General features: G+C 43.2%; 1 protein-coding gene across 6 annotated transcripts in view; it reads left to right on the forward strand.

Moving 5' to 3' along the window:
* The window catches only part of LOC147025483 (tetraspanin-18-like), a 67,062-nt gene that overhangs the window by 12,092 nt on the left and 37,633 nt on the right, over positions 1-17,337 (forward strand). For 2 of the 6 annotated variants that reach the window (XM_085886504.1, XM_085886503.1), the window contains exons 1-2: positions 6,822-7,096; positions 14,165-14,365. In XM_085886504.1, coding sequence (XP_085742630.1) covers positions 7,034-7,096; positions 14,165-14,365 — 264 coding nt within the window. In that variant the 5' untranslated portion in view covers positions 6,822-7,033. Of the gene's footprint in view, positions 1-6,821; positions 7,097-12,985; positions 13,045-13,113; positions 13,744-14,164; positions 14,366-17,337 lie in introns of those variants that run through there. The other 4 variants (XM_085886505.1, XM_085886508.1, XM_085886509.1 and 1 more) reach the window with 4 other exon arrangements.

Raw genomic sequence — 17,337 nt, forward strand, 5'->3', positions numbered from 1 at the left:
GTTGCTTGCAGTGAATAATGGAAGAATAGACATCCCTGGTACCTGTACTATATACTATTCAACAGACCACAAACCTTACCACCTGTGAAATTCTATGAACCTGTTACAGAACTAACAAGTACACGTTTATATCAATCAGAGGATCACATAAGTTTTTGGTTTAATTAAAGTACCCAAAATCTGTATCTATTTTAATTTCATTCATACATTTTACCAATAGGCCTGTAGTATAACATTTAATTCAAATTCTCATATTTTGTGGCAACCCTTTCAAGTAAATATTTCAAAAAATCTGAGGATTGAAGATATTTCCTTGTAAATTTAAAGTATTATAATGCCATAACTGATTTAAATCTTCATTTATTCAAATTACCTTAAAATGATTAAGTGCACACTGATCAAGCAAAATGAGGCATTTGTCACTAAAACTGATTTATATATATATATATATATATATATATATATATATATATATATATATATATATATATATATATATATATATATATATATATATATATATATATATATATATATATATATATATATATATATATATATATATATATATATATATATATATATATATATATATATATATATATATATATATGGTCAATAATAATATATTTTGTTACATCTTGAGTTTGGTAGTAAAGTAGTTGCGTTTTTTGCTCGTCGCAGTATTGAATCAGACATGCTAACCTAATCCCTCAGAGTGTCTACACACGCGTACAAGGTGGTTTGTTGGCACGCTTGCGACGCAACCACATAAAAGCTGTTAAGTGAATGCTTGGGCACATTTCCCCGAGAATGGCCATTTGTTAACCTATTAACAAAAAATTACAATGTTTAAATTTCCACGGACAGCATGGTCCCCCTCTCGGCACAGGCCAGAATTTTCAAATACATTCGCATGACACCACGAAAAGCAGTGTGCATTGGAATATATCTGCATTTTAAAGCTACATTTGTAACCAGGTATAAAAAAATTACATTTTTGCTTAAATTTCAATGGACAGCATGGCCCCCCTCTCGGCACAGGCCAGAAATTGCAAATACATGCAACTGGCACACCACGAAAAGTATGTATCTGAATTTTATGTATCCAGCCTACATTTGTTGCCCAGCCGCCATTATAAAAAAATATTTTTTTATGCTTAAATTACATGCCGACATGCAAATAAATTACACCACGAAGAGCAGTATGCATTTGTATCCGCACAGAAAGAAAATGTACCCAAAACCAGAAAACATTCATTGAATATGTTTGTAAATTGTAATCATGACTATTTCAAGTTGACCACGCCACGCCTAGGTCAGCTCCGGACGTCAGGTGACTATGATTCACCTTCATATAATCTTTAATTTTTATTTATAATTAAATAAATTACATTATACACGATGGTCATATTAATAGCCAGCCATTCAGACATCAGTAGTTCGTGAGAAAGAGAAACATTTTAGAGAATGATGTGGCCGAACTAGGACTCGGTTCAACTGGTTGCAATTTGTAAACAGTCGTCAATTGAGAAGCATGTCGATTCAATCAAGTCATGTCAGAATGATGTTGAACATGAAGCGTATTTATTATTTTGAACGCCATGGCACTATGTCTATGAACACATCAACTATTAAGCTTACCGTCAACTTCGTCAATTTTTCGTTTCTTGTTTTCCACTGCTGCTAGCTTGCTAATGTTGCAAATAAGTTGATAACATTCACGATGATAGCCGGCCCCATTTTCTACAGCAACTTCAATTGGTGTTTCCAACACATCGGCAATGTCGGTGTTGAAATTGATGCTCAGTCACTGAGATGATTTCAGGATAGTTTCACCTTCTGAACATGTCAGATTTTGCCAGCGTGATCCACATTCAAGAAACTTCTTCCAGCTTTTTTGCTTAAATGCAATTAGATCCCCTTTCGGCTCAGAAATCGCATGCATACAACACCACTTCAGAACGACGCCGGACGCCATGGCCAGTGCCATGTTAGCTCTGCTGTGCCTGTCAGCAACATTTTTGTGCGCGCGACCGAGGCTGCTCAATATCCAGGAAACGAACACTGTGATTGGTTCACGGATGGCAGAACGGCCAACGAACCGATCTACGGCACGATTTAATTGGACGAGCTAGATGTAGGTCAATGAAATTTTTACAATAATTATTTATCGGTGATTTTATTTTACTTTCTCGGAAACGCTCGTTATAAACGCCAAGCAACATTCATAATATGTTCAGATATAATATTTAATGAATTTACATGTGCTCATATTGTAATACCAAGCAAGGGACTACGAAATGGAACAATAATGCACATCATCCTATGGTCTATTTACCGGATCTAAAAGGAACGGATCGTTGGGAATAAAGTCCTAGCTAAGCTAGGATTCGGACGATGCTGGATCAATGCAAGAAAAGACAAAAACGAGCTGGGAATATTTCTAATAATTTATTTACAAACGAGGAAAGTTATATGGCACAGGGAATAGTTTTATTGGGGTGTTATGCAGGGAAAGAAAGAAATGATGAGATGTGCGGCAATATTACAACCAACTTACAAAAGCAGACACAGAGCAGACTTAACGCGAAATAATAATCTTCTGCAATCTTAACTTATGGGGACAGGCGTCAGGACAACACACACACGCGCGCACACACACACACACACACAAAACCCGATGAAGAGAAGTTATTGAAGCAAGAAGGGAGAGGAGTTGAGGCTTCGGTCTCTCGGTACCTTGTGCAATTGATTGCCCGAATGCACCACCAATATGTTTGGGTGGCTTCTCCATGGTGCGATACCTCCTTGACAGCTGGCGAGTCGTCTTTCGCTTCGTGGGGCTTCATGCAGCTAGTGTCGAGGCGTGACCATCGGCATGAAGGAGGGACTTGAGCTGGGAGGGCGGAGTCCAGGCGATGACGACAGGGGGGTGGAGGCCAGGCGATGATGAAGTTCAGCGCATGCATGAGACGAAGAAGGGAAGAGCGAGAACGAACGCCCCCGCTCCGACCTTTATAGGCCACGCGGCGCGGGGCTGGGGGCCACCCCGAAGCGATGTGTCGTCGTACGAATCGGGCACTCTGATTGGCCCCGGTCCCCCCGCATGGCCCGGCCATGATGGCCGGAAGCAGCAACATTCCACTTCTGGCAAGGTGGCCCCAAGCCATGAAAATGTCTCGCTCCGACCTCACAACAACATATGAATCACCCACACTGAACTCCGCGTCATGAATTGCCTTGCAAGAACCCCCGGGCCATGCCCTGACGACCGGCCGAGGGTTGTGTCGGTCCCGCATGCCTGCCCGGGTGCCTCCGGTTAGCGCTGATCAATGCCTGCTCCGTGATGCGTCACGCGGCCCAAGTGATCCGGACTGCGCAGCACGCTTCTGCCTGATCGCGGCTTCGCTGGCCGGAGAGGCGAGGAAACGTCCGCCATCTGTAGGGAACACCCGCGGCCACCAGCGAGGACCGACGTTAAAGTGTTAGGATAAATCCATGCGTGTTTTGCGCAGTACGCGTGGATCTGCCATGGCCCACGTGGTCAGTGCTCATGTTCGCCCGATTCTGCTATTGTGTGCACAGGGCCAACACTGATTTGTGTCAGGATTTGAGGGGAACGATGAGATATAATAATTAGATGGAGGTTTGGAATGAAAAAGGATATAGATACAAGTGTCAGATGGAGAAATGGAGGGAAAAGAGAATGCCGATATAATTATATCCAGAAATGGGTCGAACAGAACGCGCTGCCTGTATCTTGCACATTTGTGTCCCGTACATCATGGCGTGGTTGTCGTTTTTCTATTATCGGCCTCTGACGATGTGGCTTTTGGCACTAAACTACTATCCACGCTCTTGCCGATGTTGGGGCATTTGCTTCTGTGTTGTTGAAAACAACATCCGTGCTGCCTCTTTAAGAGATATTCTTTCGTACGCCTTTTCAATGCAACCCGCAATCTCATCCCAGATCATTGGAAACGTCAGACGATCATCTCAAGCTTGTGGCAGAGGTTCTTCCGAGGATATCGCTGTTTCCTCGCAGCTGCGCTGTTGATGCTCGTGATGTCGTTGCGGCTTTCTATTCCCCTCCCCCGGCCGCGGCACGTGCTGCACGTGTTGGACGCAAATTCGGATTTACCTCAGGGATAAGCAGAGTAGAATGAAGTTTAGTGGTGTAAGCTCGCTATGAGATCCCTGCAACGCATGTCCCATTTTACCCACTGGACAAAAGGAAAGGGGCTATCTAAATGTATATTAATGGACAAACTGTCTTGGGACCACTATATGTTGGATGCCATTGCCTTGGAGGCATGCGGCTCTGAGAACCGCAACAATATATATATATATATATATATATATATATATATGTTGTTCTCATAGGTCTAAATGGTCAAGGGTCCAAGCCCTTGTTCTTCTTCATTGCATGGCCCACGAGCCCCTGGTGGCCTAAAGTGTGGCCCCTAAAGTGCGATCAATAATACATGAATGTGAAAATGCCCCATCCTTATCCGCCATAAATGCCATCAAATTGACCCAATGGTTTCAAATGAGTGTTCCAACGCGAAGCATAAAAGTAACATAATGACATCAGAATATGGTTGCAGGATATAACAATGACACTTACAACCCAGTTCACCACAACGAAGAGGAGTATGTGGTGGCGGGGCCTAATAGGAGCCATTAGGGAGTCCTGTGGGTGGTGTGGAACTCTCACACTGATGTCTTATCGGCAAAAGTGGCCCCCCTCTAAATAATAGTGAAGATCACTGGTCCAAGCAGTCTAAAGGGGTCTACAGATGTCTACCATTTCCAAATGGTCGACAGAAGTGAGTCAAGGGATTTATGGGGGTTAAAGAGTCTCTCGTTTTATATACGTAGATATATATATATATATATATATATATATATATATATATATATATATATATATATATATATATCTGTGTTGTAAAGCGAAGTGAGATGGTTTGGTGGTAGCCACAGCCGCAGGAGAATCGTTGTGTGGTTGTGACCGATGGCTGCAGAAACCTGTGCTTGACGTCGTGCTGATGGCGGACATTGTTCAGGTGTTTGTCTGGTTCTCCACTCGACGAGAAGCGACCATTTTCACATTGCCCACCTTTGAGGAGCCACAGCGGCCTCTCCTAGGTGATGCACACGAGGGAAGGGGCGTGGGGGTGGTGGTGTCGGGTTCTCCCGAGGGGGCTATCCCCGACGGTCACAACACGATCTACAGGCAATTTTCGCACATGACAGCAAGGCCATGTCACGATCTGCGATCTGCGGCTACACGTTGCGCTTCCATTACCCTGTAATGAACCGTCGGGCAACCTCGGGACACGTTGCCTTTCACGCTCGAAGGCGCAACACCCTCGGGATGTTCCACCTTCACAACAAGGCGTGCCATTTCCAACTTCGTTTATTGGTGTTTCCCGCCATTTGTCGCACGACGCGTGCCCTTTCGAGTCATCGTGACGTTTCTGCAGTACTGACGTCACTGAGACTGTACCTGTACGTTATTTTATCTCAAAGATACTATGACAGTTGATAACAATAATGGTTTAACTCAATGGACAAATAACTACAGTATTTGTATTCTGGATGGTGCAGATTCTCCACCAGTGTTGTTACAACTACTCCTCCAACTACTGTAATTCGCATGTTGTTGTGGGGTCGCACCAAGAAAGGTTTTCAGGAACCAACTGGCCAGGCTTGATAGTCAACTGAAGGTGGCAGGTATTTGTACTTTGTTTACTGGACCATTGATAATACTGATAACTCACCTCCGATTCACGGGACACCATGGGATCTTGATTCATGTGCAGCAAAGCTAGCAGATATGAAACCCGGTTCAATGTCCATCCGAGGGAGGCTGAATCAACTTGCTTGTGAAACCCTAGATGATAGTTTACACCGGAAGCAGAAAGATCTGGTTCCCACTCTTCACAAGAGATATATTAGAAAGGAAATGTTCGAGCCTCATGTGCGTTGATAAACCCAAATACTAGTCAATGTGAAGGTCTTTAATTTTTTATAGGATATCAACATCAATTCGTGCTATAAAACTATGACCCGCCCTTGTCTATAGATCCGCCTTTGTATTGTTTTTCTGACATCACCGGAGATCATGCACTGACGCTCGAGAAATACCTGTACCAACTCGTGACGTCATGTGCAACAGTTGCTGGAGGATTTTCCAAAATTAAATGTTGTCTTATGTCTCAGCCAGTTAACGGGTGTGAAAGAAGAAACATGTCCTCCTCTTCATCACTTCAAAGCACTACTTCAGACTGTGCTGCCAATTATCGCATGGCCCTCACGTACTGTCGGCTTGATAGCCAAGGCAGAGCCGGGAATTGTTTGGGATGACTGATGGGGAAGAGGCATTTCCCCATTACAAGGTAAACAAACACAGAAAAAAATGCAGTATTGGAAGATGCACATTTTGGATTTGCTTTGAAATCAGTACGACCATTTTAGCGGACGTTATTGCGAAAATAAGAATTTCGGTTTTTTGGTGACCTTGACCTTGACCTTTGACCTAGATTCACCAAAAACGACAAGTGTCTAAGTTGGACCATGGCCGACGTCTGTACCCAGTTTGGTCATGATCGCTGAAACGATGTGGCTTCTACAAGGTAAACAAACACAGAAACAAACAGACAGACAGACACACAGAATGACACACACAACCAACCAACCGCAAGGGTATTGCCTTGTCCAAATGGAGGCGGAGCCTTGTCCAGATGGAGGCGGAGCATTGTCCAAATGGAGGCGGAGTTGAGTCGTGCCAGAGGGTGGTCTGTCTCGGTGGAGTGGAAGGGAAATGAGAGTGCAGTCACAGACCACACGGACATCGGCTGCACGGATTCCTCTCCCTATCCGCTCCACCTGTTATGTTGGCGACAGCTTAATGTGCTTTGGAATTTATTCGAGATAAACGATCCATTGTTGTAAAGCGAGTCCTCCAGGTGGGACTTTTCACGAGTGCAGGCAAACCTTGAGGACCGAGTGGACCGGGCACACCATGGATGCGAACGTGTTCAGATGTATCAAATACGTCATGTGTATTTTCAACCTCATCATCTTCGTAAGTACCATAAGCATGAACGGGTGCTTGGGGTTCATGGAAAGTGCTCTCCGTTTATTCAATGATCGATGGTTGATCAGAAGGGATGAGAAACGATAGGGGGCGGGATAATTGATTATTTCAGAAACTTGTGGTTGCTCGTTGTATCATTGCTGGGAGTGCGGCCATACCGCTGATGCAGTGCCTCGTTTTCAGTAAGCTGGTACTTTATACTGAAAAGTCATTTGCCGACCTTAGAAGGATGACAGCCTGAGTCAACCCACCAGGTGTTATTTAACGACAGGATAGGGGCTCAAATTCAAGACCCGAGGATCTTAAGACAGCCACCTTAACCGTTAAGCCCACACCAGGCTGGGATAATTGATTTATCTGGCTGGATTCCAATAGAGGGGTTCTAATTTGTAAGTAAAGTTGGAATTGGTGATAATCTTCAAGGTCAGGGGACAATTCATAAATGGAGTCAAAAGGTAGCACCTTCTGGGTTTAAAGGGTTCTACAGTGGGGGTGGGGTGGGGGGTGCCCCCAAAAAGAGATATTTTGCTTTCTTCTCAGAAACGACAAACATAATTCCAATGAAACTTGACGACAACCTTCATCACTCGTGATGTACCAAAGTTTGTTCATGGTATTAAAAAAGAAAAACTCCATAAGTATTTACTTTCTTCTCTGTTACATATTTTTTGGGTTAAATTATCCATACCTACAAGTGGTTCCCTGGTTATCTTATCCATCCACTACCAGGTGAGTGCGCAGGGGTATTGCCACTATGTTATAATTTACGAGGGCAATAATGTGTCAGATTCTGGAAGAATGCATGCAACGTTGTTGGACTACAAGAGGATGGAGGAACGAGAGGGTGGGAGGAGTGAGACCAGAAACAAGGTGACAGAAGACTGAGAGGTCATCAAACTTTCTGTGCTCGGTGTGAAACAGATTTTGGGACGAGGCTTATTGCCAAGAGATGCCAATTACATGAAGAGCTTTAGACTCAATCACCTCATGCAGAAAACGAGAAGGGCACTCGGAAGAGCGCATACCTCCACCAGGCTGATTAGTTTACGTTTTGTATCCCACTGGTAGGCCGAATCTGGATTCGGACCTGAACTAAAATTTAATCAGCTTGTTCTTGGCAATTAACCACCTCGTCCACCAAGTTTCGTCCGAATCCATCCATAATTTTTTGAAATACCGTGCTATATATCGTTTTAGCTCTATCACTCAATGGTGAAAAATCACTTTAAAAATTCTCCGATCCAAATCTGGATCTTCAGCAAAATAGAATCAATTCTTCCTTGTTGCATACCCAACCTGCCCACCAAGTTTCGTCCAAATCCGTCCCTAACTTTTTGAGATGTCCTGCCATATGTCGTTATCGGCCCGATTTCTCAATGGCGAAAAATCACTTTAAAAATTCTCGGATTCAGATCCGGATTCAGATCTTCACCAAAATCTTAATCATTTTGTCCGTGTCACATGGCCAAACTCTCCAACAAATTTCGTCCAAATCTGTCTGCAACTTTTTGAGATGTTTTGCTCACAAACACAAACAAACAAATGAAATTGCTCGTTGAGCAAGGAATTTGCCGGAATAACTTTGTCATATCTCCATGATCTCTGAAAAAACCAAAACCTGTAAATCAATTTGGTTCTTATAAGTCGACATTGCTACTGTTTAATGAGTTATAGCACTTAGTTTGGTCATGATCATAACTTGGAAGTCAATCGGACTTGAAATGGCGTTTTTATCGCAATTTTAAAGTTTTGACCCAACTTCCCCCCCCCCCTGACATTCGACCCCTGACCGCTAAGAAGGGTGTTGGTGTGACACCCCAATTAGACATATGGTTGGATGCAGTATTGGAAGATGCACATTTTGGATTTGGTTTGAAGTCGATAACGACCATTTTAGCGGATGTTATTGTGAAAATATGAACTTCGGTTTTTCGGTGACCCTGACCTTGACCTTTGACCTAGATTCATTAAAAACGACAAGTGTCTAAGATGGACCATGGCCGACGTCTGTACCCAGTTTGGTCATGATCGCTGAAACGGTGTGGCTGCTACAGGGTAAACAAACACACAAACAAACAGACAGACAGACACACAGAATGACACACACAACCGACCAACATAATTGCCGAAATCCGAAGGATTCTGGCAATTAACAAGCAGAAAGGGGTGAAAACATCACCTCCATCCACCTTCAGTGGTGGAGGTAATGATGAGCAGTATCTGCACCATCCCAGAGTGGGGCCGACACTGCATAATACTTTTGATGAAGGTGTTCTTGTAATGAACTCTTAGTGCAGTGGTTACAAAACTTTTTTTGTTCACAACTCAAAATTTGAAATCACATTCGCCCCACAATCAAAATGGAGGTACCGGGATCCTACATGGTTCCAGTATCTGTGAGAAAAATTGTCGGAGAAAACACTTTAGACGTGAAAAACCTCCCTTAAAAACTGAGATTTTGAGTTTTTGTTTTTTTTTCAAGTTCAGGTCACGACCTTGGGCTTGGGAAGCCCTGTCTTAGTGGCTCAGAATGGGCATCCTTAGCTTCGCAGAGAATACGCAAGCATTGGGCAGCATTGGAAGCCAGTTTGGAGACGTGGTCCTCTGAAGACAGGCTATTACATATCGTAAGCCATAGAAGTTCCAAGGAAATGCTGTCTTGGTGGAGGTGGTGAACCCCTCCACCAAGAAGAATTGGTGGTGAACAGCTGTCTTCAAAACCTGGAGGGGAGAATGAGATTGAATAGAATGTGGAAGTTCGTTCCACAAGTGAGAAAAATAGAGGAACAAATGAGTGCAGGTGAGTAGTGATCCTGGATTTTGGGGGTTTCGTGAGAAGGGGGTTGATGGTGGGCCACATGCATCCTGCAGACACCATGGGGGAACAAAGAATGAAGAGGGCAGAGGTTGCAAGACCAGAAAGGAAACAGGAGAACACAGAGACCACCAAACTGTCTGTGATGACAGTGATCAACCCATAGACTCAGCTTCATCGTGGGAGGTTCCAATGATCTTGAAGTTCTTGGTTTCCACAATTTCAAGCTGAGCAAGGTGTGAGGCAGGTGAGCTAGTCCACAGGGAGAGCAGTATTGCATAAAGCTGCTGATGAAGGCCTGATAGGGGGAGGGGAATGGTTCTGGATGGTCCTTTCAGAGAGAGAGAGAGAGAGATAATTTCTCAGTATTGAACGACATGTTCCAAGTGGTGTTTCACCAGCTTGTGATTTTGTCAAGGTGTGAAGAGAGGGAAAAGGCTGCTGCCCATCTATCTGAAAGATGAGGGATGTCATGGCAGAGGGTGGTGCATAGAGAGCCACACATTGGCGAAGGGAGTAGAGGAAGTCAGTAACCCAAGAGGAGATTGGCTTTGGATTCCATAGGCAGATAGCTTGGAGAACAAGGGGTGCCAGACTGTATCATAAGCTGGAGTTATGTCTGGAGAAACGTTCCTGATTTCATGGCTCACATTGAGGGCCTCCATCCATTGTTGGGAGGGTCGAAGCAGCATGTCCAAGGTGGAATAACCTCGTCTGAATCTGAGATTAATTGACGATGAGACGAGGTTGTTGGAGAAAAGGAAGGATGTGAAGTCAACTGCAATGATGGATTTCATGACCTTGCTGATGATTGGAAGTAAGCTAATTGGTCTATAGCTGAAGGGATCATTTTTTGCACCTTTTTATGTCATCCAGTGATGTTGGCTGACTTCCAAGCAGATGGAAGATGACCAAAGGGCAAATGATAGGATGAAAATGGCAGAGAGAGAGAGAGAGAGAGAGAGAGAGAGAGAGAGAGAGAGAGAGAGAGAGAGAGAGAGAGAGAGAGAGAGAGAGAGAGAGAGAGAGAGAGAGAGAGAGAGAGAGAGAGAGAGAGAGAGTGCAAGAGCAAGAGCAAGAGCAGCAGAGCCGGTTTTTAGGAAAAGCGAGCTGATGCCCTCCGGTCTAGTTGCAGAATCAGAGTCGAGGATTGCCAGGAACTTCTCCAGCTTCTCAGGTGCAAAAGACACAGTGTCAAGGAGCAGTTGAGTACGACTGAAAAGAAAGGGTGGGTACAGAGAATGAGGTGTTGGGGACACAAGATTTGGAAACAAACACAGAATTGGGGCATTCATCCTTCTCGCGAGTCAATTGAAGTAGGGAAAGGGTGGAGGGGGAACATACTCCAGAGACAGACTTAACAAGGTCCCACCAGGTTTGAGAGGAGGGGGACAAGTCTGAAAGTTTAATCTTGAGGTTCGACATATGTTTTCTGGCTCTCCTGAGACTGGACACACATTTGTTTCAGGCATTGTGGAATGATCTGAGGTTGCTTTTGGTCGGATTTACCTTCTAGAAAGAGAAGGAAAGTTGTTTGAAGGCAACTGCCTCACCACAGGATCCTGTCTACTATGGGCAGGAGGACGGGTATGATAACTACAAACGAGATGGGATAAATCTGTACATAAGAGAAAGCAGGTTTCTGTGGAAGAATTGCCAGACTTAATATCAGGGGCAATAGATATAGGAGACCAATGCTGAAATGCAATGGCTGCTTGCAGTCCTTGTCAAACTGCCCAGGAGTGAACTTCCATTCTAAAGTGTTTCTTCACTATTGAGAGATGGGGCCAAAAATGATATATATCATGATACTGTATCTCATGTAGCCTGGTGTTGGCTTAGTGGTTAGGGTGGTGGCTTGGGATCCCAGGGTCCTGAGTTCAAGCCCTGTTGGCTGCTGAATTAACACCAGGGGGTTGACTCAGCCTGTCATCCTTCCGAGGTCGGCGAAGTGAGTACCAGTGTACTGGTCCCGGTGTATGCCCCGGTTAGAATAGGTGTACCATATCCCTATGTGTTGTAAGAGGCGACCAGGGTTGGTGTCAGGAAGGGCATCCGGCCATAACACATTGCCTCAAGAAAAAGCTCAACCCCTGCACAGCAGGGAAAATGGCTGTAAAAACAGTCATTTCTTTTTTATACTGTATCTCACAAAGTTGTGGACGAGTTATGACAAAACTCGATGGATGAGTTTGGTAGGTGACAAGAACAAGCCAATTCGATTTTAGTTCAGGACAAGATCCAGATTTGGCTTATCAGTGGGATACAAAACATAAACTGTTCAGCCTGGTGGAGGTGTGTGCTCTCCCAAGTGCCGTTCTAGTTACATATGCCTCTGAAGGTGGAAAGAAGTTATGTTTGCACCCTGTTTGTTTGTGAGAAAAAAATCTCAAAAAGTTGTGGACAGTCAGACGAAATTCGGTGGAGAGCGTGGGTATGTGACAATGATGAAATGATTAGATTTTGGTGAAGATCTGATCCCAGAAAGGATCCTAGAATTTTAAAAGTGATTTTTCACCATTGAGAGATCGTGTCAAAAACGACATATAGCACGATATCTTCAAAAGATAGTGACTGATTTGGATGAAACTTGGTGGATGAGTTGGTTAGGTGACAAGAACAAGCCAATTAAAATTTACTTTCGATCTGAATCCAGATCCGACCAATCAGTGGGATACAAAACGTAAAACCAATCAGCTTGGCAGAGGTATGTGCTCTACCGATAGCCCTTCCAGTTTGTTTGTTTGCTTGTGTGCAGGATATCTCAAAAAGTTGTGGACGGATTCGGATGAAATTTGGTGAGTCGGTTGGGTGTGTGACGAGGATGAACTGATTAGATTTTAGTGAATACATGGAACTGGATCCGGCGAATAGAATTGTTGAAGTGATTCTTCACCATTGAGAGATCGTGTCAAAAACAATATATGGCACGATATTTCATAAATTTATTCGGCCAGATATGTTCTACTAAATTTGGCATTGTTACCTCCACCATTGTTTTCACCCCTTTCTGTCTGTTTGTTTGTTTGTGTACAGGATATCTCAAAAAGTTGTGGACAGATCCGGATGAAACTTGGTGGACAGGTTGGATGTGCGACCACGACGAATTGATTCGATTTTGGTGAAGATCCGAATCCGGATCCGACTACTCGAATTTTTTAAGTGATTCTTCACCATTGAGAGATAGGGCTCAAAAACGATATCTTGCATGATACTTTTTAAAATGTGTTAGGCCTGATATGTTCTAATGGAGTAGGCAATACAGGGTGGAGGGATGCACTCTACCGAGTGCCCTTCTATTTTTTAAGTGATTTTTCATCATTTAAAAAGAGGACCAAAACGATATATAGCATGGCATTTCAAAAATTGATTCAGGCCAATATGTTCTACTTGATCAGGCATGGTATTCAGATGGCGGATCAGGCATGATATTCGCATCCGCATGCTGGAGGGATGTGCTCCACTAAGTACCCTTATAGTATTTATTGCAGCTCCTCCACGAGCTATAGAGTCCCAAAAAAAATTTTTTTGGACGTGCCCAAGGACGTAAAAAATGCTCGAGGTCCACAACAATGATTGATTCCATGACTTTGTTGAAGATAGGAGTAGGCTCACTGGTCTTTAATTTAATGTATCGGCCTTGGAACCCTTTTTATGATTCAGGGTGATGTTTGAAACATCTCAAGATGAAGGCAGATCATCTGAGAAAGACCTGGATAAGAGTGAGGAAAGGAAGAGAGCAATGGGCTGAAGAACAGTTCTCGAGGATTAGTGCCAATGCTGTCGGGTCCGGTTATAGAGGAAGTGTCAAGATTGATAAGTAAGTACTTAACCTTAGTGGGAGAGATGTCCACTTTTCGAGAGCAAGCAATCTTTAATCTTGTGGAATAGTTAAAGGTGCCCCTTTAATATGTCACCATCTCGATTACCTTCACCGATAATCCTCTTCCCTCCTCCGTGTCATCTTTCCCAACTATGTTTTACGACCAACCTCCACAAACACCCCTTCACCCCAATCCATAACTCATCAAAGTCATGGAAAAGCTCATGGAAAAATTCAAAACCTTTAGGATGGATGGATGACCTTGACTCTTTGTATAAATTGCATATTGAAAATATTTTCACTCTGGCAATCATGACCGAATGTTTTCAGATTAAAAAAAAATTACTAGTTATATACAATGGTATTGGATTATCAATTTTACCATTTACTCATATCCCATGGTGTCCTGTTTTGCCAGCTGGGTGGTACAGGACTAATCACACTGGGTGCTTGGATCTCTGCTAATCCACGGAGTTTCCGTGAAGTCGTTGGTATTCCTCCACCCTCCCTCATGGGAGCTGGGGGCTATGTGGCGGTCGGTTTGGGTTTCCTACTGGCCGTACTGGGCTTCCTTGGATGCTGTGGTGCTGCCCGTGAGAGCAAGGTCCTTCTTCTTGCTGTGTGTACCGGTACCTCAGGATCTTACTGAAATGGAGCAAGTGTGGATTTCACCGGAACTCCAAAATTGATATGTTGCGGAAATAGTGCCACCTTTAGTGGTAGCCGGTGTTACAATAATGATCTTCCTTTATCTTATAATATGGAATTTGATTTGTTGTGATCAATAAAATTTATTTCAAAAATGACAAACATTATAAAGTGCAATTCCAAGAATGTGCCACAGCACATTGCCCACAAAAGGTGGGCTGAGAAAGGTACCCCCACCCGTTGGGCGGAATTGCCCGCTCGTCTAAATAAAGGAGAGAATTTGTGTTAAAAAGGATGATCTCATTAACCTCTGCCATCGAAGATGGACGGAGGTTACTGTTTTCACTCCTGTCTGTTTGTTTGTTTGTTTCTTTGTTTGTTTGTGAACAGTATTACGGAAAAACTCCTGGACGGATTTCGACGAAACTTGGTGGGGGGATTAGGTATGGTCCAAGGATCATGCCATTAGATTTTGGACTTGATCCAAAGTCTAATATGGCCGCTATGGCGGCCATTTTGAAAAAAATATTTGAATTTTTGTTTTTACATTTCGACATGTTTTAAGTGATTTCCAACCAAAAATAAATAAATTTGTTAGAGAAAAAAAAAAACTAAATTTTGCAACTTTTTTTCAAAAAAAATTCATTTTATTTGAAATATATTTGAATTTTTTTTTTTTTGCATTTCTACATGTTTTAAGTGATTTCCAACCCCCACCCCCCCCCCAAAAAAAATTGTTAGAGAAAAAAAATTGCACCTTTTTTTCAAAAAAATTTCGATTTTTTTTTTTGGCATTTCTACATGCGTGTCAATCTAGTTTAGTTTATTCAATCGTGGTTCAGTAGAGTCTGATCCGTTTTGACCTACAATGAATAGGATATCAGGTTCACTTAAGTGACCCAGCAGTATTGGCGGCAGAGGTTTTGCACTCTACCGAGTGCTTCCCCTCTAGTTGGGTCTGTTTTAAGCTGGTTGCATTCACATCCATCGCAGCAGAACTGCCAACTTTATAGTCAGAACAAAAGGGTCGAATTCATGGTTTGTTGGGATATTTTTGGCTCCAGTGATCTTAGACTCAAGGAAGAGGTTTTTTTTTTTTTGTAGACAATGTCGAAGAACGAGTTTTTACTTTTATTTAATTTAAGAGAATAAAATTTGGAATTAGAATGCACTTGAGGGATGTGTTGACTCGCAACGCCCCAGAGAGCACTAACTTGTACGGTCGAGTGACTGTGGTGCAAGTAAATATAGTCCTGTACTAATTTTCATTCAATATTTTTCTTTGTGAGCTCAAAGTTGAACTCATCCGACACTTTCACAACATGAAACTCTGTGCTAAATTTGGCGATTCGAGCTGTCCAGTTAATCTGCCGAAAACCAGACAAACGCGCACACAGGATGAGTTCTGAGGACTTTCAGAGACAATGGATAAATCAATTTTAACTTTGGATTCCAGGAAAGTACTCAGATGGGAATGGCAAACAGGCCAACTCTAAAGACCTACAGTGTGTGAACTTGCTACTCGGTAGTATGAATCAAATTTCATAGAAACTCGAAGTACAAGCTGAACACACCGGTCATATTGATAACATAAATGAAGTCACTGTAGTCACAAAGTGTGACGTCCCTCGGATGGACGTTAAGCTGGGTGTCCTGTCTGCTAGTAAATGCATTAAATAGTAAATGTTAAAATTCTTGCCAACAGGTGCATGGCATGGCATCAGTGACACTGCAGAACAAATTCGTAGCTGAATTATTCTCCAGTATGCACAGACAAGAAGAGGAAACACTTGTACTTCACAAAAACAAAGAAAGGAATTATTTTTCCAAACTGCCTCTCCCTCTTCTCTGGCAGTGGAGGCTGGAGTGCTTCATTGAAGAGTGTTGTTCCAAGACTTCTTCATCTGCATTCATAACCTCTCCAAGGAAGAGAGGGCTCTGGAAAACCCTCACTTACTTTTTGCAGATGTCTCCACATTGTATTGTACAGTCCTGCAGCAACTGCATCTTTCTGTCTCTCTGTCTCTCTCTGTCTCTGTCTCTGTCTCTGTCTCTGTCTCTGTCTCTGTCTCTGTCTCTGTCTCTGTCTCTCTCTCTCTCTCTCTCTCTCTCTCTCTCTCTCTCTCTCTCTCTCTCTCTCTCTCTCTCTCTCTCTCTCTCTCTCCTGATCTGGCATTTATTAAATATTGGTCTAACAAATGACAAATGGAATATGTCCTTCAATCCTGGCAAAGCCCACATTCTCAACCTGTCACTCCGGAAGGATCGTCAACCAAATCCAACTCTTCCATGGTCAGCCACCGGAAAAAAAGTTCAGCCATTTGAACTTATCAGCCTCACCATCAGCCATGGCCTCTTGATAAAGTCATTCCTTGATAAACGAGAAATGCAAAGCCTACAATGCCTTTGTCTATAGCTTAATGGAGTTCTGCTCTCTGCTATGGACTGGTGCCCCAGCATTACATCTCTCTCTTGAATCCTATTGAATTTAAGGCATTCAACAATATTAGTATCCCCCACGATATGGCAGATATTGCAGACAAGTCAGTCTTATAACTGCTTGTTCTGTCTTGCTCCCTCTGCTCTCTCTCAGCCCTCTGATGCTTCCCAGCTCATCCAAAACATATGCATTCGTCCTGTAAGCCCATCCTGGTTCACTTCCAAAAATTCAAGCTTACGAATGCAGATGAAGAAGTCATGGAACAACAAAAGTACCTCCACTCCTTTGTTCCTCTGTTATGCTATTCAGCTTCCAGAGACAGTTCAATTGCCTTTCAGAATGGAACTGCCTTCTGGAGACGGTTCAATTGCCTTCCAGAATGGAACTGCCTTCTGGAGATGGTTCAATTGCCTTCCAGAATCGCACTGCCTTCTGGAGATGGTTCAATTGCCTTCCAGAATGGAACTGCCTTCTGGAGATGGTTCAATTGCCTTCCAGAATGG

The sequence above is a fragment of the Eptatretus burgeri genome, chromosome 6 (genome assembly GCF_056783735.1).
Source record: "Eptatretus burgeri isolate ZD-2024b chromosome 6, Ebu_testis_v1, whole genome shotgun sequence".
In the NCBI taxonomy this organism is placed as follows: domain Eukaryota; kingdom Metazoa; phylum Chordata; class Myxini; order Myxiniformes; family Myxinidae; genus Eptatretus; species Eptatretus burgeri.